This window comes from Giraffa tippelskirchi, chromosome 7 (assembly GCF_054371585.1).
Source record: "Giraffa tippelskirchi isolate mGirTip1 chromosome 7, T2T-mGirTip1v1.2.pri, whole genome shotgun sequence".
NCBI lineage: Eukaryota > Metazoa > Chordata > Mammalia > Artiodactyla > Giraffidae > Giraffa > Giraffa tippelskirchi.
Window position 1 is genome coordinate 46,804,366 of NC_137281.1, and position 25,816 is coordinate 46,830,181.

Here is a 25,816-nt window from a genome sequence, read left to right on the forward strand (position 1 = left end):
GGCGGCCGGGTGAGGGGAATTTCGGGCGGCTGGGTGAGGGAAACCCAGGGCGGCGGGGCGCGTGTCTCGCGGCGCTGAGCGCGGCATTCACCCAGAGTCTTCACCGGGAAGCCTCAGCGCGTTTTTGGGAACGGCGCCGTCAGGCGCCTGCGCATAGCTCGCGCCTGCGCGGACTTCCCGCTAGCGTGCGGGGCGGGGGGGCGGAGGCGAACCAATCCCCGCGCCTGCGCAGATTCTGAGCGCGTCTTCGGGCCAGCGGGGGCGGGCTCAGGGTCGCCAGCCTATCTTCCGATGCCACTCATTGGCTGAGAGGTGGAGCATGGGCCGGGCCCGCCTTTGATTGGGCGACACGCGAGCAGGTGGGGCGTTGAGGACCAATCGCCGGCCCCGCTGAGGCGCGGGTCTGGAAGACCGGCGGCCGTGGGTTGGGGTCGCTCTGTTCTTCGGCCATGGCCTCAGAGAAGCAGATCGTGGTGGTGACTTGTACCGCGCCCGTCAACATCGCGGTCGTCAAGTACTGTGAGTGGTGGGCTCGTGAGGCGCAGGATGTGGGGGCCCTGCGGACAGGGAAACTGAGGCTGGGAGGGGCTTGCTTGGGCGGTGGACCGGGTCTCCGGCCAGCGGCAGGTGGGCTGGGCCCTCATGTGGACGTGATTGTGGGTCCATGTGCAGATGTGGGGACCCTCCCGCGGTGCGATCGCGGAGCTGGGCACCACGTGCAGACAGGAGACCTGGGGACGTGTTTCATCCAGGACGCCGGTCCCCTTGGGGGCTTGATTCCCACGGCCACGCCCACCCTGCCACCTCCACCTGCTCTCGGTGTCTGTCTTGTTCTGGTCTCAAGAATGCTCCTGGGATTGGCTCCTCTCCCTCACTAGTTTCTGGAGAGTCACCCGCGAGAATCTTGGAGTCCCCAGAGGGGAGGGGCCATAATTTGCTTGACAATATGCCTTTGCAAGGCAACTGGGCTGTTTCCAGTTTGGATCAATTATGCAAAAAGCTGCTGTAAACTTTTGTGTACAGGTTTTTGTGTCAGTGTAAGTTTTCATTCTTCTGGATAAACGCCCCCGGAGTACACTTGGTCTTTTAAAGAAACAAACTTTTCCCATTTGGCTGTACCATTTTTCATTCCCGCCAACCACATATAATCGTGGTGGTGACTTGCACCGCGCCCGTCAACATCTGGGTGATCCAGCTTTCTGGCATGTGTTGTTGTCACCATCTGTTATTTTAGCCATTCTGATGGTGACATCGCACTGTGGGTTTAGCTGGTTTCTCCTGCTGCTCGGTGATGACGAACAGCGTTCCGTGTGCTCATTTCCTCTCCGTGAGTCTTAGGTGAAATCTCTCTTCAGGACTTTCGTCCACATTCTAACTGAACTGTCTGCTTTTTACCATTCAGTTTTGAGAGTTCGTTTTGTATTTTAGATAATAATCCTTGCTACATACAAGGTTTGCAAATATTTTCTCCCACCGTGTAGCTTCTCTTTTCATCCTCCTAACAGAGCCTTTCAAACGGTTGAAGTTGTTAGACGGTGGTAGGGGCCAATGTGTCATCTTCTCCATCCTTGGTAGCAAGTCAGAGACGTCTTGATTCTAGCCCTTCATCCTGAGGAGTGTTTACTATGTTTTTTCCTAAAAGATTTAGGCTTTTACATTTTAAGTTGAAGTCTGATCTATTTTGAGTGCTTTTGTCCAAGACATGAGACTGAGGCGTGGCTGTGTTGGGCCATGGATGTCCAGTCACCCAGTGGCATTTTCAGAAGAGGCCGCACACCTCCAAGGAACTTCTTTTGCACTTTTGTCAGCAAGCAACTGGGCGTGTTTATAGGGGATCGTTCTGGGTTCTCCTGGGTTACCTACCAGGATTCGTCCTCCTCATGTCCTGTAACTGTCCGCCACCCCAAAGACAAAAGTCCCCACCTGTGCCTAACATTGGATCTGAAATTTTGGACTTTCTGGAAGGTTTTCTGTATTTGCTGTGATATGCAGGAGTGGAAGAGCTCAGTAGAAGTGGGGGTAATTCCAGAGTGTCTCCAGGGGTATAAGCAGGGAGATTTAAGAAATTTTCAGTAAATGAGGCTTCTCCTGTTTGGGAGGGAAAGGGAAGAGACTTAAATCAGAGCACTCAGCACCCGGCAGGCACTCCAAGACTACTTGCTGAATGAGTGAAAAACAAAACAGAAGCAGTGAAGCAAGGGGATGGACTGGCCTCCAGCTCTGCTGTCAGGAGCTAAGTGAAGTGGGGAGCAATCGATGAGGGATTCCTGAAGGCAGGGGCACAACAGGAGGAGGACTTATACTGTGCAGTGAAAGAGCAAGATCCAGGCAACTTGGGGAGCTATGGGGTGGCGGTGGGGAGGGACGGGGCATTGGTGGGCAAGAGCAACAGGGTGCTGGTACGCTGGGCTGGGACACTTACTGGCTTTGTGGTGGGCTGTCTGTTCCAGGGGGAAAGCGAGATGAGGAGCTGATCCTGCCCATCAATTCCTCTCTGAGCGTCACGTTGCACCAGGATCAGGTGAGCATGGGTTGATGATACACATGAAAAAATATTTACAAAACCCTTGTTTACAGATAGTAGCAGTACATCCCCAGCCAATGAACGCCATCTGTCCCATCGCCCACTGTGAGGTGTGCTTAGCACACGGGCACGTACATGCTGGGCCCTCCTAGGAGGTCCCTACCCTGCATTCTCTGCTGGGAGATGGGCGTGTGGGCCCTGCCCTGTGTAGTGGACACCCAAGGGGCGTCCCCACCACTCGAGCCCGGCCTGCCTTGGCCTCCACCTCCACCTCCCTGTTCTCTAGCAAGGCCACTGCCCTGAGCAGGCGACCAAGAGGGACCAGGGGAAGAAAGGGCCCTCAGAGACGGGTGCTTGGCCAGTACCCACCACTGAGGTGCCCTGCACTTTCTTTCCCAGTTAAAAACCACCACGACGGCCGCCATCAGCAGGGACTTCACGGAGGACCGGATTTGGCTGAATGGCCGGGAGGAGGACGTGGGGCAGCCTCGCCTCCAGGCTTGCCTGAAGGAGAGTGAGTGGGGGCCTTGGGGACGCTGGGGTTAGGACAAGCCTGTCCCTACCCCTGCACCGCTTCCTCGCGCTGGGCAGGTCTGAGCGCATAGAAGGCGCTGCCTTCACCTGCCCCCTCCCCACCTCCCACACCTCAGGGGCCATGGATGCTTGTCACCTGGCCAGGTCTGGGCCTGGGGTTTCCCAAGAAGGGGGGGTCTGTGTAAGGAGCTCGGGCAGAGCCAATCCCCCTGTGCTGATCCAGGCGTCGTCTCCCGTCCCTGCAGTCCGCCGCCTGGCCCGCAAGCGGAGTAGCAACGGCCATGAAGACCCACTGCCTCTCAGCCTCAGCTACAAGGTTCACGTGGCCTCGGAGAACAACTTCCCCACAGCTGCAGGCCTGGCCTCCTCAGCTGCAGGCTATGCCTGCCTAGGTGAGTGCCCTGGGGCGGGTCCCAGTGCTTGCCTTGCAAGCGAGGCCATGGCCTCAGCCATGTTGCACCTCTGAATGCTGAGATATTCTAGGGGCTCTGAGGGGAGGACCCTGCACATGACAAAATCCCCCTCAAACTGGCTTAAACTAAGTGGGGGTGATTTCCTGGCTTGCGTAGCAGAACCCCAGGGCTGTGGCCGGCTCCAGGCTCTTGGACGGCCTATTGGGAGCCCATCTTGCTCCTTTGGAACCCCTGCTCTGCCCTGCCCTCCTGTGGCTCACTCTCCAGCAGGGCCCCCCATCCCCAAGCTGGGGGCAAAGCCGGTCACCACAGCAGTGGGTGGTTGGGTCATGTCCTCCACGTAGCCCCGAGACCAGTGAACCAGGGCAGACAGCTTGCCTCATGGACCCTCCAGGGCCGCATCCCGGCATCATGCCCTTAAGTAGTCCTGGCCTACGCCCAGCACTGCCAACAGCCCCAGGCCTCCTGGTCCCCAGGGGGCTCCTCCTCCCAGCAGCTCATGTACCCTGAGAGCCCTCTGTGGAGGCTGAGCCTGTGAGCACATGGGTGCTGAATGCCAGCCACAGAGCTGAGGGCCGAGGCTCCATCCCCCAGGTGCCCCCTCCTCTGGCACTGAGCACAGACCACCCCCCCACCCCCAGCCTGTCTGAGCCTCCCCCGCCTCCACCTGCAGCCTACACCCTGGCCCGGGTCTATGGGGTGGATAGTGACCTGTCGGAAGTGGCCCGCAGGGGCTCGGGCAGCGCCTGCCGCAGCCTGTATGGTGGCTTCGTGGAGTGGCAGATGGGCGAGCGCCCCGATGGGAAGGACAGTGTCGCCCGTCAGGTGGCCCCCGAGTCACACTGGCCGGAGCTCCGAGTCCTGATCCTCGTGGTGAGTGGGGGGCCCAGCTGGGGTCGGGAGGGCCTTCCCAGACTCCCTGGGCCACAGGCACGGTGAAGGCCTCCCTCCCTCGCCACAGGTGAGCGCTGAGAGGAAGCCAATAGGCAGCACGGCAGGCATGCAGACCAGCGTGGAGACCAGTGCCCTGCTCAAGGTGAGGCCAGCGGGCAGCTGGGTGGGCGGCTCCTCAGGGGTCCTCGGAAGCCAGGCTCTGCGGCTCCACGCAGCTCACACGTTGGCCATCTGCCTTGCAGTTCCGGGCAGAGGCACTGGTGCCGGCACGCATGGCTGAGATGACCCGCTGCATCAGGGAGCGCAACTTCCAGGCCTTTGGCCAGCTGACCATGAAGGACAGCAACCAGTTCCATGCCACCTGCCTGGACACCTTCCCTCCCATCTCCTACCTCAGTGACACATCCCGGCGCATCATCCAGCTGGTGCACCGCTTCAACGCGCACCACGGGCGGACTAAGGCAGGTGTGGGGCTGGGCACCCCAGGTAGGCTTCACGAAGCCTGCTTTGTTGGGGGCTGTGTCTCCATCTCACTCTCACTGGTGGCACAGCCCCCATGTTGGAAAAACTCCACTCCCCATCCTGAGTGGGTGGCCTGTGGGTCCTGGAAGCTGGTCTGAGCCCATCTGACCTCATGGTTCCAGGTGGCATACACTTTTGATGCGGGTCCCAACGCCGTGATCTTCACCCTGGACGACACCGTGGCTGAGTTTGTGGCTGCCGTGAGGCACAGCTTCCCCTCTGAGTCAAACGGAGAAAAGTGAGTTGCAGGCCCCCATCCAGGAGGCCGTAGCAGGCAGCAACTGTGAGGACCACAGGCAGTGTCCCCACGTGCGTGCCCGTGTGGCTCTGGATGCTCATCTGCTCAGTGTGGCCCCTGTGATGACGGGGGCATCTGGATTTCTCCCTCCCAGCTGTTTAAGGGGCCCTGTTCTCAGTGTGGGGACACCTGACCCATTAGGGATATGAGAAGTATGTGTGGGTTCTTTTTATCTGTCACCCTAAGGGGGCAGTGAGGCTTCTGGTAGGTGGAGCTGAGTACTGCTCCCACACTGCGTGGGATGGGCCCCGCGATCAAGGATGTCAGGGCTCTGGACTCATTGCCCTGGTTACCGCAGGGCTGGTTTGTAGGATTAAGCTTGAACTGAGGCCGTTTCTTAAGCTGTGTCCCCATGGGGCATGGCAGCACCGTGGGCCAGGGCGAGGGGTGGTACTATAGCCTCATGGAGGTCTCCTGAAGCCCTCCCCTCAGAGACAGCCCAGCCCTGGCTTTCTCACTCCATGTGTGCCTGTACCCACCATTTAACCACCTTGAGGTGTGCAGCCCAGTGGTGTTAAGAACAGGCTGAGCACCCTTGTTCATCAGCCCCAAAGACCCCGACCCCATTGCCAGCCACGACCCCCAGCAGTCCTGCAGCTGCCTGTGCTGCACACGTCCCACCCCTGCCGTCCTTGGACTGCAGTCCAGCCCTGCCTTCCTTCCCCAGGTTTCTGAAGGGGCTGCCCGTGGAGCCCGTCCTGCTCTCAGATGAGCTTAAAGCCGCGCTGGGCATGGACCCTATCCCTGGCGGCATCAGATACATCATCGCCACCCAGGTGAGTCCTGGCTGCACACCGCGTATGCCCTGCGGGCTCGCCCCAGGGCATCCACAAGAGGGCCAGTGAGGTAGCTGTGACCCTGCTCCTTGGTTTCACAGCACCTAGCGTTTCCCTCAGTCACTCACGGAGAATGTTTAAGGACTGATGGATGCCTGTAGTGTGCGGGGGTGGGGCTGGACTATGGGGTACCCTCCAGAGCAGGTCAGGGTCCCATCTGACTCTCAGACCTGTGACCTATGCTCCCAGGCCTTGGCCTCTGCCGACCGCCCCGGACTTTCTGTCCACTCCACGTCTGCCCAGAGGGACTGAGCCTCTGCCTGAGGATTGGGCCCTGGGCCCAGCATCACCAGGGTGTCTGACCTGCCTGCATTTCCTGGAAGGGCAGGTGCACCCTGTCCCTCCCTGATGATAGTTTCTCAACCCCCCAGGTGGGACCCGGGCCTCAGGTCCTGGACAACCCTGGCACTCATCTCCTGGGTCCTGACGGTCTGCCAAAGCCAGCTGCCTGACCACCTCTTCGATGGGGTCCGGCCGCCGCTGGGAGAAGGGGCCGCTTCGCTGGGACTGGTAGCCGGGTGTGGTGGTCAACAGGCCACGCTTGTTGGGATTTGTGGGTGACTGCCTGCTCTGGGCCGGGCCGTGTGCTGTGGCCTAGTTGGGCAATGGAATGACACCTGCAGCCGCCCAGGTGATCAGGGGCAGCCTCCCCAAGTGCCTCACCTTTCCCCGACCTGCACCCAGCACTTGCTGACCCCGATCCAAGACCAGGGGACTGAGCTGGCAGGGAGCTGCCAGTGCATCAATCATGAAGGGCTCTTGGACCCTGGACTCATGGCCACCCCACTGCCACAGGAGGTGATGGCATGTCGGGGTACCCTTCAGAGCTGGAAGCCGGGTCACCGTGCAGGGGGCGACCTCAGGACAGCTCCATGAAGTGCTCCCCCAACTCTAAGCCCAGGCCCCTGAGCGGGTGTGGTGTGTCTGCGGGACAGGGGAGCAGTGCCAAGGCCAGAGTAAAGGCAGTTCGAGGACTCCACCTGGCCTGGTGTGCTTTCTGCAGCCCTCACCCAGGGGGCTGGGTGGGCATTGTGGGGGGCGGGGCTGGGGCCTCCCCACCATGGTTGGGACGCTTAGCTCAGGCAGACCCATGGCCACAGCCACACATTGCTGGGTGGACGTGGTCACTAAGGCTGACAGGCTGGGGAAATGGTTCGTGTTTGGCTTTAAGTGCTGTCCATGTCCCCCTTCCAAGTGAGTTCCATTCTTCTCCACTGTCCTAACCCAGCTGGGGGGAATAGGAGGAGGGCTTCTGAGCCCTCTGACCTTGACCCTAAAAGGGGTTCCAAGGAGGGAGGTGACAAAGGACAGGGCCCAGCACTGCTACATTCTGGGTTTTCCCAGAAGCTTCCCACACTTACCCGCCCTCCCCCACAAGTTAGTCCAGGGTTACCAGTGGCGCCAAGGCCACCACACCTGCACTAGCCCAGGGCCGGATGCGGCGGGCCTCCAGGGAGGTTCCCTACGAGGCTCAGGGGCCTGGCCTGAAGCCCCGCTTCCCCTCCAGGAGTCCACCGAGGCCGGGCTGGCTGGGGCTGCTGGGGAGGAAGACCTGAGGTCCTGTGGAGGGGGTGGGGGGCAAGGCTCCTGGGACCCCACCCACCGCCGGCCTGTCACCTGGGGAACCAGGCTGGGGCGGAGCCAGTGGCGGGGCGGGACGGCGCCGGAACTTGGGGAACTTGGGCGGGGCGGGAGGCTGGCTGAACTCTGGGGCCGCGGGGTCTGAAGAGTCCGAGCAGCGTTCGAGCAGAGCTGCCGCCATGGGGAAGATCGAGTGGGCCATGTGGGCCAACGAGCAGGCACTGGCGTCCGGCCTGAGTGAGTGGGGGGGCGCTCGCACCTGGGGCGGGGGCTGCAGAGGGGTGGCTGAGCCTGGGAGCGGGGCGCCGCGGCAGTGTAGGGGGGCGCTGGGGCTGGGGAAGTGGGGGCCTGGAGACCCCAGGCTGCGAGAGGAAAAGGGGGAAGGGCAGGCTGGAGAAGGGGCGGGAGCAGGGTCCTGAGGAGCCACAGACACCCAGCTGGAGCCTGGGGTGGGGCCTGGGTCCAGAGGCTCCAGTGGGCGACCTGCAGCGCTGGCGGGAAGGGGGTTGGGGTCCTCTGTTGGGAGCAGGCTGCAGCCGCCAAGAGGAGCCTTGAGGCTGGGGAGGGGGATTCGAGACCCTCCTGCCCCTGCACCCCGTGCACACCCACACCTCTATCCTCTGCTCCCCGCCCCCCATACACACAAAAAGAGGAAGTTCAGTCTGGGGAAGAAGCGCTTGCCCCCGTAGTTTCCGGAGAACTCACCGCCCAGCAGGGCTGGGAAAACCCAGCATGACCCACCCCTGCCTGGAATGACCCTCCTGCCCTGGGGTGGGAGCTCCCTCCCCTAAGGCTCCTGGGCTGCTGAGGTGGGCTCCTCCTGCCTCCTAGTCAGGGGCTTGGTCCGTGGAGCTGGGTGACCGCTCTGTCTCCCGGGGGCGCAGCCCTGAGTCTGCTCAGAAGGACATTGCACAAGGCAGCTGGAGACCATCCATGTGACCCCTCCCACCCAGCTCCCAGGGCCTGCTTCTGGGTAGGAAGGCGGCTGTCCCCGCTGCTTCCCTGTGCTCAACTGCGGTTGCAGAAGGTGCTGTACCCACTTGGCCTCGGAACTTCTCGGGAGAAGGTGGGGCCTGAGGATGGAGGAAGCTGCCCGTGGCTCCGCCCCTCCCAGCAAGGCCCAGCCCCCAGTGGGAGGGGGCGGGCGGGAGGACCCGGGGATAAAGTGATGAGGGTCTTAGCCACCGCAGCTCACCAGGGACCCACCCTGAAGCCCTCACCGCCAACTTGGGGACTGAAGGGATGAGCCTGCGAAGCTGGGCTGGGGGTGAGGAGGGAGCACTTTAAGGTCACGTTTGGGGGGTGGGCAGCTTTGGGGTTCCGGCCTTGAGGTCTGTATCCAGGCAGGGCAGCCGCCTTCTGGCTTCTAGATGGTGGAGAACCCAGTGGATCAGTACGTGGCTCTCCTTGCTTCTGCCCAGAGCTGTCTTCTCCCCCTGCTGTCCACCCCTCCCCATCACCACCACAATGACTATGGCTCGTCTTCCTCCCCAACCTTTGGCTCTGAATTCCTCCTTTTGCTAACTCCTGACTCAGGACCAACTACAGGCCCCACGAGCATCTCAGCCCACCAGGCTTTATGTTGTAGAGAATCACATCTGATCAGATCATGGTCCCTCCAGCTCCCACCACTCTGCCCCTGCCCCTCTGGCCTCTGGGGCCCACCATACTGGTGATTGCCACAGGGCTGGCTCCCCCTACTGCACCTCTCTGCCCACATCCACCTGCTCAAAGAAGTGTTTCCAGAGCTTCCAACCCGACAGCCACGCCATCCACCTCGTTCACCATGATCTGAAGTGTCTGTCCCCATTGAGAGACCCCAGCCCCCTCTGGGAGCTGAGGCTCCCACTAATGACAGAGGCTCAGGCCAAGGAAATTACATGCCCAGGTCGAGTGTATGAGCCACTGCCTGAACACAGGAGTGATGGCTCTACCCTCCTCCAGCACAGCAAGTGTAAACGTGACACCAGCAGAAGAAGGCCAGGGTTCAGGAGCTGAAGGGAGGGGTGGGGGTTCAGGGCTTTTACCTCATGGGATTCTGAGGCCAGACTGGGAAAGGCTGCCTGAACAAGAAACAGACCAAAAGATCGTCCCCTCCAAGGAGCTGTGTTATCTGCCACCACAGCCTGGACGAAGAAAGTCACGAGGAAGACAAAACCGCTGGAAACTCAGGCCTATGCTACACACGGGGCAGGGGCTGCCCTCTCCCACCCTGTGCCTCAGGACCACCGACAAAGAAGTTCAGGTCATCAGAAAGGACTGCTGAAGGGTGTGCTCCAGCGAGAGTGAAGCTGGATCCAGAGGGAAGATGGCTATGCCACTGTGAAGACACTGACTGTAAATAATTAATAATTGTGGCTAATTTGGGGTGAGATTAAAGATAAACCTGCTAAAGTCCACATGTGGTTCAGGAAGAGGAATTTTAAAATTACAGTTTGATCAAGTCAGTAGAAGGCAGGAGAAGCAACAAGAACAGCTTGTTCAAGAGGAAACCCAAGTAAGATAACAAAGTAAGTTATCTGCAATCACAGTCAATAAAATGTGTCAAATTCACTATCAGATTGCTTAAAGGGTGAAGAATTTAGCTCTATCAGCTGATTCATAAAAGCACAACACTGGAAGCAACTGACATGTCCCAAAGGCAGGAGAATGCATAAATAAATTGTGGGAAACTACCTGATGAGACAAACAGTGAGCTGGAGCTCTGTGCAAACCACCCCAGGAAGGGCCTGGACCAACCTTCTGTCCAGCAAAAGAAGAGCCCCCAGAAAACCTGGGGTGGGTGAGAATCTTGATTTGGGTGGAGATCACATGGTGGGGGTCACACGTGTTAAAAGTCTGTGCACTTTATGTAATAGTAAAGTCTGTGCACCTCAGTAGGTGACTGGAACCCTGAGGATGGGCGGCCGTGATGGAGTGACAAGTGTGAGTGTGCCTCATGCCTCTGAGTGGTACACTGAAGCTACCGCCATAGAATCAAGTCACTGGGGGGGAACGGGGGCGATGCACATGCTCACGGCAGGCGGGCTGCGATCAGGTGCACACAGGGCTGGAGACACCAGGCACACCCAAGCCCGGCGTCACACAGAGCACACGAACAGGATCAGCCTGCACACCCGAGGCCAGGAGAGAGGGTCCACACAGCTGGGACAAAGTCAACAACCACCGACAGTGTGGTCCTTAACTGCATTGAGCAAACGCTCAGGGTGCCAGGGGTCACAGGCCTCAGGAGTGTGTCCAGGCTGGAGCCAGGCTCTGCCTCCCTCTCAGCAGCTCCTCAGCCCCCTCCCCACCTGAAATGCTCCTGGGGAAGGGTTCCGACGCCCATGCCTACAGCCACCCCCATCATCTACCAAGGTCTCCCCCACCTCGGTCCCCTTCCTGGGCTAACACGGGGGCGGATAGGGCAGCTCTGTGGTGGCCTGGTGGCCCACCTTAGGGAAGGGGCCCTGGGGAGGTGGCCAGAGCCCCTACAGGGATGGGGTGTGGCACCTACTAACCTCCTTCTCCTCTGCCCACAGTCCTCATCACCGGGGGCATCGTGGCCACGGCCGGTCAGTTCACCCAGTGGTACCTGGGCACCTACTCCATGTATCCTCTTGCTGCAGACCCAGGTTGCGGTCGGGGCCAGAGAGGCCGCTGCCCCTTGAAGGCAGGAGGGGCTCCGAGCAGGGAGGTGACAGAGCCTGGGGGCCTGGGGCCTGGGCCCTGGCGAGGAAGGGAGATGTCTGTGGCACCCGAGGGCTGACACTGAGGCCCGAGAATGCTCGGGGTCCCTCCTCATTCCCTTCTATCAGTCACCCTCCCCAGCTGGCCGGGCCTGTCCACCAGTGGACCGAGCCCCACTGTCGTGGCCAGTCCAGCTGTTACAAGCCCTCCAGAGGCCAAGGCAGGCATGGGGGAGAGAGGCTGTCTGCATGGTGGCCAGACCTGTTGGAATCCTGTCGACCTCTGGCAGTGGCCACACCTCTGTTCTCTCATCAAAAGAGCCGACTCCCTGGGGCCTCTCAGGCTTAATCTGGGCTGTTCCTTAACCTCCACTTCAGAGGGGCAGGCGTATTGGTCTGCCTGCTGGAGTACCCCCGGGGGAAGAGGAGCAAGGGCTCCACCATAGAGAGGTGGTGAGTTTCCCACCCTGCTCTGGGTGCCCCCCCCCCCCCCGCCCAGCTGTCACTATGAGAAGCCTGTCACTCCTGTCTCTCCGAGGCTCCAGCACCAGCCCGCTCAGTGTCTGCCCTGCCACTGAGCTTGAGACCCGCTTCCCTCCCCGGAATGAAGAACCGGGTGGTCTGAGAGGCTGGGGCAGGTGGAGGGTGACACGGCCTGTCTCCCCTCCCGCCTAGTGGACAGAAGCACCTGACCAGAGTGGTGAAGCTGTTTGGGCCCCTCACCAGGAATTACTACATCCGGGCCTTCCTGCACCTCGGGTGAGCCTGCGCCCTCTTGGGACCCCCAGCACTACCGGCTGAGGACTGCTGGGGTCAATCAGGCCCCTCCCAGCCCAGAACCCATTCCAAACAAAAACCCAGGTCCCAGGCTCTGCCAGAGGTTCCCCAAGCCTGTATCTGTCATTAACACTTCACCCCAGCCTGGTAGCTTAACTCAGGGATAATCGGTGCTCCCGGGTTGACGGCTCAGCCACCCCCAGTGAGTCTGCCAGAGAGACCGCCACGCCCAGTGCCCCTGCAGCTGCCAGGAGACTTCTTTCCAGGGTGGTGACTGGGGTCCAAGAGCCCTGTCCCAAGTCTCGGGGAAGGTGCAGATCAGGCAGAAAACAGCTCGGGGTGAAGTTAGAAGCCCAGCCGTGCAGCACTGGGCCTCCCCTCCCATCAGGGTCCTGAGATCCTATGCTGTCTGACCTATTTTGGGGGTGGGGGAGCTGTGGACCCCCTCTGACCATCCTATGTCTCCCCTGTCCCCTCTGACTACCCTGCACCCCTACTTCAGGCTGGCGGTACCTGCTGGCTTCCTGCTCGCCACCATCCTGGGGACAGCCTGCTTGGCCATTGCAAGCGGCATCTACCTGCTGGTGGGTAGCATCCTTGCAGTCATCCTCAGCCTCATGGCTGGTCCTGCAAGCCGAGCCCGTGTCCTGGCTTACATTGTGGGGACAGTGACAATGTGGCATCCACGTGTGGCCCATCTAACATGCTAGCCACTCCCCTACATCCTCCTGTAACCCATGCCACAGCGCCTCAACAGGGGAGGGGGGTCCCCACTTTACAGACAAGCGGCAAAAGCTCGGAGAGGGGACGTGGCTGGCCCACTGGGCCCTGCTTGGATTGGGATCCATTGCTCAAAAGTTTTCTATCCAGTTCAGGGTGCTGCCAGGGGCACTTCCCCGGGACTCATGAGCCTGGCTGGTGCCACAAGCCGCACGGGGCTGGGTTTGCCTGGAGTCCAGGTTATGCAAACAGCCCCTTAAGGCCATCTTTATAGCAGGGTGGGGAGGCTGGGAGGTGGGGAGGAGGGGGCGGCGGGGGGAACGACAGTGGAGTGGGGAGGGACGAGTGGAGTGGGGAGGGACAAGGATCCCTGCCAGGCACAGGTTGCTGAATGCCCACTGTTCTCCGCATGCTGCCTGCCGGCTGTCAGCCCACTAAGCCATGGGTTCCAACCCAGCCACAGCCTCCAGCCTCCCAGAGTCAGTTTCGACTTGATTGCTCTACTAATTCCAACCCCAGGTGCCCCCTCATACGTTGCAGCTGAGTCCTTCCGTGCCGCTTGTTCAGATCTTTCCCCTATTTTTCTGTTAGGGTTTTGTCTTGTTAGTTTGCAGGAACCGCATGTGCGCTTTCATTGTGAACCCTTTGTAGGTTTTAGCTTTTGAGGATACTTCCTCTCTGTTAGGGATCCACCTTTGCCCATGAATTCTTCACTGAGCAGAACACAAGTTTGTCGTCTAAATTGTTTTTCTACTTTATGGTTTGTGCTCCACCCCACCCCGCTGCCCGTCTGCTGTATTTTCCTGCATTCTCTTCCTTTAACTTTCTCGTTTTAGCTTCTGGGATAGAGTGTTCTAGTCTTTAACTTAGGCGGTGTGATTATAGAACCTCTTTTCATTCTTATGCTTCACAAATTATATGCCGCCACTTTTTTAAAAATCAACTATTATGGAATACAAAGATAGAGATACACGTTTCCAGGTCCACTTGGCCTGTGGCCGTGGGGCAGGCCCAGGACTCTGCATTTCGGCAAGTTCCCTGGGCTGCAATCTCCCCCCTCGACATGCCTGGGCCCCTGGCCTCCCACACTGCGCCCGCCACCCCACCCTCCACCCCAACCCAAAGCTGCTGGCCTTGGTTCAGCATCATGCCCCTTAGGCCTGGGCTCCTGTCCTGCTCCTAGCCCTTAGTCCCTGGGAGGAAGCCTAGTCTTGGGCTGTGCGCCTGGCAGTGGCCTCCAGGGGTCATTCAGAAGCCCAAGGGCTCCACCGTCCTCCTCTTGAGTTGAGGTGTCTCCTGGGTGGTGAGACAGCTGGGTTCTGACCATGTAGCCTCAGGCCTGGCACGTAACCTCTCTGAGCTACAGCCCCTCAGGTCTTGGCGAGTTCAGTCCTGTCCTGGACCCTGGCGGGGGTGGGGGAGCACAGGGACTGGGTAGGGTGCGGCCCAGGAGGACCCATGCCCAGCCCCTCTGTGTCCTGCAGGCGGCCATCCGTGGGGAGCAGTGGAGCCCCATCGAGCCCAAGCCCCAGGAGCGGCCGCAGATTGGGGGCACCATCAAGCAGCCGCCCAGCAACCCTCCACCCCGGCCCCCAGCCGAGGCCCGCAAGAAGCCAAGTGAGGAGGAGGCGGCGGGGGTCCCCACGAGTGGCCCCCAGGAAAACCCCATGCCGGTGAATGACGAGGTCGTGTGACCAGAACCTCAAGCTGCTCCGGCCCCCTGAAGCTTTGAAGGTCCTTCCTCCTGTGGGCAGGCCAGTGAGTGGGTAGGGGTGTGTGGTGCCCAGCCAGGGGTGCCCCCTTTCCTTCAACCTCCTTGGGGTTCCTTGACAGCAGGGCTGGGGTCTTGTTGCCTCGCCTGTTCCATGAATCATGTACCTGGAATTCCCTGTGTTTGTGTTTCTGCTCTGGAAATGAATGTCTCGGGTCTAGGGGGAGGGCCTGTGTCCCCTCAGATCCCCCATCTGCCAGGGCTCACCTGCTGGAGCACCCCTCGAGCCACCCCGGGGTCGATGTGCCACAGGCAAGATGCCCACACAAGAACTTCCACCCACTCTGGGTCACCAAAACTGTTACCAAACCAAATGCAGGTCCCCTTACCCCCATGCAGCAAAGCCAACCTACTGACTTGGGTTGTGGTGAAGGAAAGGGCAGTGTTAATCACAGGCGCTGAGCCAGGAGGCCAAGTGGCTCACACTCAGCAGACCTCCAGCCCCCTCATGGCTTTCAGGGAGAGGTTTTTAAGGACAGTGAGGGAGGGTGGCGGCTGATCAACAGACAAGAGACTCAAATTTGGTTCCGTAACACACACACACACACCACACATGTCCCCTGCTTACTCCCCCAACACACTACACACACACACCATACAAGCCATGGCAGGGGCCCCAAAGCTCATCAGCTCACACCTCAGCCTGGGAGGCCCTTCCTTCCTGGATACCGAGCCCCCCAAAGTCTGGGAAAATCCTTCAATCACTGGCCTCCTGCTCTCACACTTTCAGAACTGGGGGCCTCTGGGACCGCTGGCCCATAGGGCACCCTGCCCATCAACCAACACTCGTCTTCAGCAGAAATCCAGCGGGCTCACCGTTCCCTACCCCCTGGCCACTCCCATCGCTGCCTGGGCCTGTCCAGTGCCCAGCTCAGAGCCCAGAGACTCACAGGAACACAGGGCGGACCCCACCCTACCCCCAGCCCCCCTGCTCTGGACCCCATCACCCTCCAGCCACCCTGACCTCCCTTGACCTTCCAGACACAGCCTCTGCATGGGCTGCTCCCTCTGCCTGGAGCACGGGGCCCTGGGTTGCCACCTGGGTTGTCCTCAGGTGGCCTCCACTGCAGCCCCTCTCTTCCTGATGTTTTCACCACCAACAGGCCAAGCGCTTTGCCGCGGGTCCTGTGGCTGTGAGTCACCCGCGGGGCAGGCGTGGGGCTGAGCGTTTTGTCACTGCTCTGTTCCCAGTGCTGGGCACGTGGCCAAAACTCAGGGCATAAGTGCTGACTGAAGACTCCTTCCAGGCTCAAGACATAGGTCACCTCCTCCAGGAAGCTTTCTCTGAGACCCTCCCGCCTTCCTGGGCCTTACACATAGTAGGTGTCAATCATCGGGTGAAAAGGGCAGGACAGTTGTCTGCGCCCTGCGGCCCAGCATCAGCCCTCAGAGCCAAGGTGCATCACGGGTAGTGGGGAGACGGAGACTCTAAACGGGGGTCGTGACTGAGCCAGGATGCTGAGGCTGTGCACTCAGCCTCTAAACTCACTGCCTGGAACGTGCTCTGATCCAGGATATCCTGCCATGACTGGTCGGGCAGTTCCCAGGTAGCTGACGGGGCACCCAAGCTCGTTAGCCTGGCTGCCCCTCTCTGGCAGGTCACCTACAGTGGACAGAAGCCCTAGGGGGTGTCTAGAGTTTTCTGGGCCCCTGTTGGGGCTGGGGGAAGCATGACTCAGCCAGGTTAAAGGTTTTTCCCCCTGAGTTGACCACTTGCCTGGAAGTTACCCTGAGGACACCTGTCCGTGGGGCGGGGAGGTGGTCCCCAGGGACCACAGCCATGTCTGTGAGTAAAGGGCTGGGCTTTGGGAGTGTGGCCCATTGCCAGGCCCGGGAGCCACTGCTCATCCATCAGGGCACACCTGGGCTCCTCTGTTGAAACTCACCCCGCCCTGGGTGCACCTGGGTTCATGCACAGACCTTTCTAGGACACACCACACCAGCGGCTACCGCTGGGGGGCACTGGTCAGTGACTGCCCCTTGGGCACCAGATGGTTATAGAGGGCCCTGCAGGGGTGAAATTGAGAGAGGAGCTTCACCCACTGCCCTCTGTGCCATCCAGGTCTGTGTTCTGGGGGCGGTTTATCAAGTAAGTAACATAGATTCATATGGAAAATAAATAGCAGTTTTAGAAACACACGGGTACTTGTTCCTCCCAGGGGGCTGGGGTGAGGGGCGCCCAGGGCCCTGGAGGTGGAGGCAGCCATCAGAACACAGTTTCCCTTTTCTGTAGGTGTTTTAACAAGTCCTAGAAGAGTGAAAATGTGCCTTCTAGCCCTGCTGTTTCTGTGAAAGGGTAAACCGTGTCTTGCGAGGTGGGGGCTGCCCAGCGCAGGCCCCTGCCTCCCCCACCCACGACTCCAGCCTTTCCTGGAACCAGCCCTTCCTGGAGCTTCGTACCTGCTCAAGACCCCAGGGGCACATAAATAACCAATAAATACACATAAATAGGAGGGCCTCCCTGGAGGCCAGTTAGGAAGCCAAGCAGCAGTCACCGGGCCGACCTGGGCAGGACGCAGGTGCAGCCCACGGGCACGCGGATAAACTCGGCGTGGAAGGCGAAGGCCCCGGGCGTGGGCGCCCCCGTGGCATCCCGGGAGCAGGGCCGGCGGCGGAGCACCAGGAGGCTCTGGGCCAGCGGCACCGAGTTGAGCGCGGCTGTCTCACGGCCCGTCTTGGTGCTGATACAGCCCCGGCACAGGCACTCGGCGAAGGCCAGCTTCTGCGGGTAGCGGCTCTCGTCCGTGTCCACACTGCGGGGACAAGCAGGGTGTCAGAGAGCGTGGAGGGCGCCTCCCTCCCTGCCCATGCCCACGCCCCCCCCCCCGCCACCGCCCCACCATTTGCACTCATGGCCCAGGGCCTGTGTGGGGCGCTGAGAGCACGTGGCACACAGCTGGTGCACAATGAGTGTGGGTGTGCACAGGCCCCATGGCCTCCCAGAGCACGGAAGCCTGCTCTCTCCCCACCTGTCCCAGCCTTTCCCCTGCAAGGACTCAGATAGGGGCCCCCAAATAACCCAGGGGACGGACCCTGGTGTCCCAGGTCTGGGCTGCGATTGAGACATGGGGTGAGGACTGGCTCACGCGGAGCCTCACCCTTGCCCTCACGGAGCTGGAACCGCTGGCCGGAGGTCACAGGGAGAGCGCCCAGGCCCCGGGAGCCCGCCCTCACCGGTATCTCCAGGGCGAGATGGAGCGCTGGTGGACGTCAGCTTCCAGCACCTCCCCCGGCTGCAGCGCGGGGCACTGAGTCCCGGCCGGGGCCCCCGCGCGCCTCCTTCTGCGGCCCACCGCCTCCAGGCTGGACACCAGGGCCACTGGCAACGCCTGCTCCCACTTGGCAGCTCGGGCCAGCAGGTGTGGGGGGGCGTGGCCCAGGGGCAGCTCCTCAGCGGAGTAGCAGCGCGGGGTCCCAGGGCTGTGGGGGTGGATGTGGGCCCCCACCCGGAGTGAGGGGCCGTGGCGAGCCAGGCTGGCGGGAAGCCAGAGCAGAAGCAGGAGGCCAGGGAGGAGCTGGTGGAACAGGCGGTGGGTGGTCAGGGGTGGTCAGGGACGGGGCCCTCCACTGCCACCCATGGGCTCTGCTCCCTGTGGAAGGATGGGGTGGGGGAAGTGTAGCCTCTCTCTACAGCTGAGGGAACAGGAGGTCCAATGGGGCCGGCCTCTCAGCCCAAGCTCTCCAGCGAACCCAGGATCCAGGATCCTGGCTCCCTTCAACCCCGGGATCTGATGGGTTTCCTGGACCCTACCCCCCGCATCCTCAGCCTGGGGGTCAGTGAACCACCAGCCCTTCGGTGCCAGGCAGCCCCCTACGGGGAGAGGAGCGTCTTACCATCGCAGCAGGGGCTGGGCTCTGGGCTCCCGTCTCCGAGTGCGTCCCTGGTGGTTGACCTGGCGGCGGCTGGCCTGTGGCGCCCTTTATACCTGGGGCCACACCTGGGGAAAATCCGGGCGCCGCTTCCTCCTCGGGAAGTGCCTGGCCGCGCTTCCTCCTTCCCTCCCTGCGACTGCCCCTCCCCCTACAGGGTGGGCCCACCTCCCACCCCTCCCTCCTCCACTACCCCCATTTCTCCCCCATCCCTCCCCGGCACCCCCAAGGGGACCCTGCCTCAGGCCAAGCACTTGCAAATGTGGATGAAAATGAAGGGTCTTGCCTGTGTGACACTCTTGAACTTTCTGTAAGCTCGAGTCCTAGCCACTTGTATGTTTCGGCGGTTTAGACCTGGTGACCCGGGGGCGGGGGGCTCCTTCATTTTGTGCTGCTGTCCTGTCCCCCACCAGGCTTGATTCTCTCGTCCGTCCCTCCTGCTGGGGGGGAGGTTCCAGAAGGGACAGGGGCCGGTGAGCGTCTTCAGGTTTCTCTGTTGGTTTTTTGTGATTTTATCAACAAAGTGTAAGTCTGAGCGGGATGGGGTGATGATGCCCTGGAACCTTTAAGGTGCAGGGCGCCCTAGGAAGGTTTCTAAGGAGTCCCCAGGGGCCCACCTGTAGCAACTCTGTGCGGCTGGCTGGGGGTGTTGGGCGGGGAGCTTCGTTATCCTGAAAAGGAGATGGTTTGGAGCCAGATTCTGCAAAGTTTTGAATGCTAGGTTTGGATGCCATCCTGGGAGGGCCCGTTTGCCCTGGTCTCTCGAATCTGTACCACATGTCCAGCTGAGGAGGGCCTCGCCGTGGAGGATGGGGTCAGCCCTCCTTCTGGTTTCCCACCTGCCCGCAGGAGGCAGAATGTACACCATCAAGGCGCCAGTCTGAGTTTGGAGGCCCAGACTCAGTGGACAGGAAGACCCCTGAGACGGCACTGGGAGAGGCGGGGTAACGCCTGGGCCCTCCCAGGGCCTCTACCGCTCTGGGCCTCCAGTCCACCCTCCCTCCCCGCCTTGATCTGGAGTAAACGTTCCCGAAGCAGGCGCTGCGTTACAGCTGTTCTCCCGGCTTCTTCCTGATAAATGGATGGACACATTGAGTCCTCAGGCTGCTCCTGCCTACCATGCCCCTGCCCATGGCCACCCACCTTCTGCTGATACACCTCCTGCAGTGGGGAGCTCACCACATGTATTCATCACAACTGGGAGCCTTAAGAGAAGTGTCTTTTCTCAGGTCTGGAGGCTGGAAGCCCCAGGTCAGTGTAGGCAGGGCCTCTCTCCCAGCCCTGGCGGCTCCTATGGTCCTTGGAGGTCCCGCGAGTGCCTCTCTGCAGGTGTCTCTCCTTCTCTGCGGCTTTCACACTCTCCAAATCCAGGATGATATCATCAAGATCTGACCTTGACCACAGCTGCAGAGACCCTTTCCTCAGATAAAGGCATATTCCTCACGGGCACTGGGGCTATTAGGACCTCGACATGGTTTTAGGGAAACAACGGAGCCCCTTACAACTTCCCCTGGGCCAGATGCTCAGGTTGAGAAAGACCCTGCCTTTCTGCAGGGCACTCGGACCTCAGAAATTCCAGTCCCTCCTGCCTGGGCCCCACAAGTGAGGGGAAGTGGTACCTGTGCCTGGCAACAGCCCGTGGGGAGAAGCCCCCTGGAGACCGGGGAGGTGGCCCCAGCAGTGGCCTTGCCTTCGTGCGGCTGGGGTCCCCACACAGGATCTTTGGAAGTGAAAGGCCGTAGAACTCGCTCACGCAGTGGTCCCTACGCCGAGGGCTGAGCTCTGGCATTTTCTGTGTCTTTCTGAACAGCTGAGCGAGTGGGTGAGTCAGGGACAAGTCTTGAGGCCAGGCCATGTGCCTCCCTCACCGCCGCTGTTCTGTGGGCACTGGCGGGCTGGTTGGGGTTGGGGTCGGGGTCCAGGGCACCAGACGGAAAGACAGGGCGGGGCCCAGAAGTGCCTCATTCCTGCGGGTGGCTGAGGCAAGCACACCAGTACCTGGTTGGGCAAGACTGGAAAGGTGGCTGCAGGAGGAAGGCCAAGGGCATTGTGGAGGAGGTGTCCTGAATGGCTCCACCCCCAGACCACTAAACCACACCCACCATATCCCTGTCCCCAGACTGCACCCACAGGGCCATGTTCCCAAGTCCCTGCCTGGAGAGATGCAGAAAGGGGATGGAGGGGGACAGAGTGGGAAATGGAGGTATGGGAGGAGGGATGGATGGAGATAGGCACAGAGATCCAAGGAGACTCAGACAAATGCAGACACTGCAGACAGAAGGCAGCGGAGAGAGAAAAAGGCAGATCCAAGGCAGGAGACACACGGACAGACTCAACAGGGGCAGTTCCTCTGTCCCTGCCCATGACTCAGAGCCCTTGCAGCCCTGGCTGGACAGGAGCAGCCCAAGTGGGCCTGAATTGGGGAGGTGGCCTCCAGGACAGGTTCGCTCTAGGCTGTTGCAACTCCAGGCTCAAAATTCTCCCTCATCTTACGGGGAGACCCAGAGGCAGACCTCAGTCCCATCTGTAAAGTGGGGGTGGCAATCCCCTCCCCCTTCCCTCCTATAGCATGGCCTTCTTGACTACTGGGCCCAGGCAGCGCTGCCCACGAGTCTATGCCACAGTCCAGTTTTCTTGTGCTCCCCAAACTTTGCAGTGTCAGGAGTAACCTCTTTGCCTTGTCCTAGTCCATGGCCCTTCAGGGGCTGGCTGACCAGGGTGGGGGTCTCTGCTTGTATACCCAGGGCTTGTGCCTCCTTTCAGCCCAGCTCTTCCTGCTAATGGAGGTGGACTGCCGTCGTCTGGGGTGTACAGGCCTGAGAGGCTGGTGTGCTGGTGGGACTGTCACGGGGGTGCTGGACAGTTGGCACAGGGCAAGAGGGCATGTCCGAGTCAGCGGTAGATGACAGCAGGGTCGTGAGGCAGCAGGCAGGTGTGACCCCCATCATGAGAGACCCGAGGGAACTTCACTGTCACTGAACTGAGCTGTCCCATTAGCTCGATGTGTTCACTCGTACGTTGGAGACTATACTTCACATTTGAGTTAGAAAAATTATAAACTAAAAACATGGTGTCTTCCTTTTCTCACCCTTTCAAGAGAAGGGGAGAAGGCCTCACCTGAAGCTGGAGGTGGGACCTGCGGGGTGAGCTGGTGGGCAGAGGTCCTGAGGGCTGCTGCTCCTCATGGGTGGGGGTCCGCTCACCAGCCAGGGGCAGGGAGGTGGAACTGAGACCCGACCCCTTCCCTGGAGAAGAGGAGGGTTAACATGAAAAAACTCAGAAGGCTGGGGTTTCAGTTTACCCTCCAGAGGGCCAGCTGGAGGATGGCACTCGGGCAGTGGACAAGGAAGGGGACGGAGCAGGCCTGGTCGGAGCTGCGAGAGGAAGTGTGGGGCGCAGCTGGGTCAGAGTTCCAGGAACAGGAAATAGTGTGTGCAAAGGCCCTGGGGTGGGAGGAATGCCAGTGGGCAGGGAAGGCTCGGTCGGGTCGGGGTCTTCAGCAAAGGCTGGAGGGGTGGGGTCTGCCATGGAGGAGGAGGGCTGGAGGAGGGGCGGGAAGCAGAGCCTGAGCTTGAGGAACAGATCACAGCTCCCTTTTTCACAGGTGAACCACCTGGCAGGGCCTCAGCCAGCATGTTCCCTGGAGGGCAGAGATGCTGAGAACCCATTACACCACGGAGCCTCCCTTTTCCCAGATGCTTGGCCTGGAATGTTCTTTCCACTAGACCTGTGGGGGAGCTGGCTTGGGGTGTGGCTCTCAGCTCTCCTGGGACAGGTCCCTGCCCCCAGGTGGCAGAGGGCAAGCTGCCGGTTTAAACCCAGCCCCGGTTCCAGGGACCTAAGGCCACAGGTCCAGCCCAGGCATGAAAGGTCGGGTCAGGCCAGCCCCTGGGCTGAGTGCAGAGACCTGTGTGGGGGCTCACTTGTGGACTCCGGGCTTCAGAGGCCATCACTGCCTGGTTGGCTGGTGGGGCCCAGCATGCAGGGCCAGGCTGTCACCCGAGGTGCCCTGCATTCCGGCCCTGTGTCCTCGAAGGCCGCCCATTCGGAGAATGGGAGTTTCCTCTGCACCTGGCTTTGACCTGATGGCAAACCAGATAAGACCTGAGAAATTACCCAGACACATGCCACGATGAGGCCGGTGGCGCAAGAGGCCTTACGTGTGCTGTGCTGCAGGGAGGGCACTGCGGACAGGCCACTGGAGGCCCCGCGGCGCTGGCTCCCACCCGGCGCTCCTGTCCCACATTTGAAAGGCCATGCAGCCTTGGGGCAGAGGACCTGGTCACTACACACAGCTCCAGAATCACGACTCCAGGCCAGAGCCCTAGGTGGCTCCTCGTGATGCCCCCACAGTGAAGTTCTGGGAGGTGAGTTGTCTACCAGGACTCACGGGACTTGCTTTAAAGATAGTCTTCTGAGGGCAGAGGCCCTGATACGGGTCTGGCAGGGGCACTCCCAGGCCCCTGGCACCACTCTGCAAGGTCAACCCACAAGGGAGGGTCTCCCTCTGGTGGTCCTGGTCCCCTGGGAGGGGAGCAGGAGTTGAACAGGGTGCTGTGGCGTTCTTGCCCTGCAGTGGGACAGCAGCGTGGCCCTGCTGGGACGTCTCACGTACAGAAACCTGCACGTCCGCGTGGGGCCCAACCTCATGTGAGGCACTCGGTGGAGAACTGGCTTATAGGCTGGAGTAATCTCTGGTCCAGGGCCCACCAGGAAGGTGGCCTCAAGTCCAGGCAAAGGTGGTGGCCCTCAGGAAGCCCTGCCAGGCCAGCGTGCCATGGGGCCAGGCTAGCAGCTTCAGGGGTATCTCAGCGGCCTCCTTCAGCCAGCGATGGCCAGTGGGCATCACCAAGGGGAGAATGGAGGGGGGCTGGGCACAGGCAAACATCACCACCAGGGCAACACAGCTGTTTATCAAAATATTTTATTTTAGGAGACCCCTCAAAAAAAGACCCTCCACATCTGACAGATGCCCAACAATACCCTCGGCCTGTTTTTTTTTTTTTTCAGTCTTTTCTGTGTTTTTCTTTTTTTCCTTTTTAAATCAACTAAAACAATTTGATGCTTAAAATAAAAGACAGGAGTATTTCCCAATCAGACTTCAGTCAAGAATATATATATTTTTGATCCTGGGGACGGCGGGGTGGGGAAGACGCTCGGCAGCACTCAGTGTTCCTGGTTACAGGAGGAGGGCGGAGCTGAGGACGCCTGCCTGAGTGGAGGGAGGACTCGTAACTGACATAAAATCAGAGCTGGTCCTTGCTGCCGCTGCGCCCCCACCCACCTGGCTCGCGGGACTTCTGCTCTGGGAAGGGGTTGGTTCAGTCTGGGATTCAGCGTCATCTTCATTACATGTGTGGCTTCTTTTCCAGCTGAGAAACTTTTTTTTTCTTTTTTAATTTTTAAAAAGAATCACAGCCAAAATAAGACATAAACTGCAAAATCCAAAATGGCTGCGCTTACCCTATTTATAAAAACAGGTGAGTCCCTGCCTCGGAGAGCAGAGCCCGGGCTACACCTTCCCGGGGATCTTGGCCCGCTTGCGGGCGATGGCGTCCTCCACGGCCTTGAGCTGCTTCAGCAGCTCCTCCCGCCGTGACAGCGTGCTGGCCTTCCCTGACTTGGTGCCCGCAGTGGCGGTGGTGCTGGTGTCCGAGGCTTTGCCAGGCACACTGGTGACCTTGCTGGAGCTCTTGGACTGGGGTGACAGTGGGCGCTTCCTGCAGGGGTGGGGAGGCCATCAGAGGGCTGCTCTCTGAGAGCCTCCTGCCAGAGGCCTGGGCCCCAGGAGCTGTACCTGCTAGACAGAAGGCACCCCCCTCCCCAGTGGACGAGGCCCCCATCACAGATGAGCGTCCAGGGCCCAGCTCGGGTTCTGGCCACAGTCAGCATGGCCCCCCGTGCTCCTCCCATGCCCTGATCGCGGAGCACACCTGGGAGGTGGAGGGCACAGCACTGGGGCTTGCCTGGAGCCCACTGACCTGGTCCTCCCATTCTGGTCCTCGCTCTGTGCCGAGGTAGAACCCACACTGCTGACCCTGAGTTCAAGCAGCGCTGTGGGCCGAGGGCTGGGGGTGTGGGGCTGTGCCCGTGCCCCTCCTGCCTGGGCCTCCACCCAAACCCGGGGTGCTGGTGCGCAGGGACTCAGCCTGCTTCCAGGGAAAAGGTGAGCCCCGCTCCTGCTTCTCGAGCCAGGTGGGAGGGAGGGAAGAGTTGCTGCCAACTGGCCCCTGGTCCTCCATCCACAAGCCACGTGCTCCCGGGCCGCTCTGCACTCTAGGACCTGCTAGTGGCCCAGGGTGAAGACACGGGCTGGCATAACATTCCCAGCACCTCTGAGCCTGCCCTGAGCTAGTCTTGATGGCTCAGGCCTCCGCCTGGGGAGGAAGCTCGGCCGGCCCTCCCTGCAGCCAAGGACCTGATGTGCTGTGCCCAGGGTGGGAGGAGGGGGGTTCGTGGGGAGACACTCACCTGTCTGTTGGGGCTGAGGGGGCCTTGGAATTCTGGCCCCTCTGCCGCTCTGGCTTCGGGGAACTGACTCTACCACCTGACTTCCGGTCCCGAGAACCTGAGTGACGGGACAAAATAAGACCAGGGTCCCAGCTCCACGTGGGCCCAGCTGTGCAGGGGCTAGTGGGCACAGGCAGGGAAGGGGCAGCCTCTCTCTGGCCCCCGGTGACCCCACGCCAGAGAGTGGCGGCCGTTCAGCTCAGCTTCCTCATTCTCAAAAGTGCCCAGGTCTAATTTGGGTTTTGGTTTCCTGAGCCACCATCAGCGTCATTCAAAACAAGGAGCTTCCAGTGTGCAAGGCCAAGCAGACCAAAACCCTCCTCCTCTGACTTGGAAGAAACTCGCAGTGCAGGTCTTCAAGTGGGGAACAAAAAGACACGGCTGCTTACAGACCACAGGCAAGACCAAGAACAGGAGTGCTTGCTGCCCTGTGAGTGTGGGGCCCAACTGAGGGTGCACAGAGGCGTCCCACCACTCAAGAGGTATGTGGGTGGGCTAGGGGGGGTGGGTGTGTGTGTGTGTGTTTCAGGGGTGCTCCATGTCCTCCTCCTGTTCCTGGTGGGATGTGCCGGGCCCTCTTCTATTTTAGGGGGAAAGATGGCCTGGCAACACTTGGGGTTTCACTTTACTATTAGAGCAAGCCAGGAAGAGGCTCTGCCTGGGCCAGTGGCTCTCTCTGCAACTGGGCCGAGCACCACGGGGTTAGGCACGCCCTGCAGCACTGAGAAGCTGCCCCCTCCACACGCTCACGGCCTCACATGCCCAGGTGGGGTTTCCTAGGCTGAGCAACTTGTGTGATCACAAGAGATGACCCCAGCCATATGCAGGTTGTGGAAAAAGCAAAACAAAAAAACGGTGCTACTCTTGCTAGCTTCTGTTTCTGAAAGTATCTTTTCCA

The 25,816-nt window shown here is 60.4% G+C and overlaps 4 protein-coding genes across 5 annotated transcripts in view; 2 read left to right on the forward strand and 2 right to left on the reverse strand.

Moving 5' to 3' along the window:
• Window positions 1-386: 386 nt before the first annotated feature.
• Window positions 387-7,000, forward strand: MVD (mevalonate diphosphate decarboxylase). Its single transcript, XM_081511982.1, has 10 exons — window positions 387-519; window positions 2,451-2,521; window positions 2,924-3,038; window positions 3,304-3,450; window positions 4,145-4,344; window positions 4,433-4,507; window positions 4,608-4,826; window positions 5,010-5,125; window positions 5,853-5,961; window positions 6,393-7,000. The coding sequence occupies exons 1-10, from the start codon at window positions 450-452 to the stop codon at window positions 6,471-6,473; spliced, it is 1,203 nt and encodes a 400-aa protein (XP_081368108.1). The 5' UTR covers window positions 387-449; the 3' UTR covers window positions 6,474-7,000.
• A 730-nt stretch (window positions 7,001-7,730) lies between these two features.
• CYBA (cytochrome b-245 alpha chain) lies at window positions 7,731-14,651 on the forward strand. Its single transcript, XM_081511986.1, has 6 exons — window positions 7,731-7,839; window positions 11,124-11,193; window positions 11,649-11,723; window positions 11,946-12,029; window positions 12,550-12,631; window positions 14,252-14,651. The coding sequence occupies exons 1-6, from the start codon at window positions 7,782-7,784 to the stop codon at window positions 14,459-14,461; spliced, it is 579 nt and encodes a 192-aa protein (XP_081368112.1). The 5' UTR covers window positions 7,731-7,781; the 3' UTR covers window positions 14,462-14,651.
• Window positions 14,652-16,484: 1,833 nt separating this feature from the next.
• On the reverse strand, window positions 16,485-22,453 carry IL17C (interleukin 17C). The gene is made up of 8 exons (XM_081510723.1): window positions 22,408-22,453; window positions 21,526-21,653; window positions 21,149-21,249; window positions 20,511-20,562; window positions 20,099-20,218; window positions 17,713-18,053; window positions 17,043-17,291; window positions 16,485-16,545 (listed from the first exon to the last, which is right to left on the reverse strand). The coding sequence occupies exons 1-8, from the start codon at window positions 22,451-22,453 to the stop codon at window positions 16,485-16,487; spliced, it is 1,098 nt and encodes a 365-aa protein (XP_081366849.1).
• Window positions 22,454-23,772: 1,319 nt separating this feature from the next.
• ZC3H18 (zinc finger CCCH-type containing 18) overlaps window positions 23,773-25,816 on the reverse strand; it is a 41,731-nt gene continuing 39,687 nt past the window's right edge. For both annotated transcript variants that reach the window (XM_081511987.1, XM_081511988.1), the window contains 2 exons: window positions 24,880-24,976; window positions 23,773-24,128 (listed from right to left, as the gene is read on the reverse strand). In XM_081511987.1, the coding sequence (XP_081368113.1) occupies window positions 23,921-24,128; window positions 24,880-24,976 (305 nt within the window). In that variant the 3' untranslated portion in view covers window positions 23,773-23,920. The remainder of the gene's footprint in view (window positions 24,129-24,879; window positions 24,977-25,816) is intronic.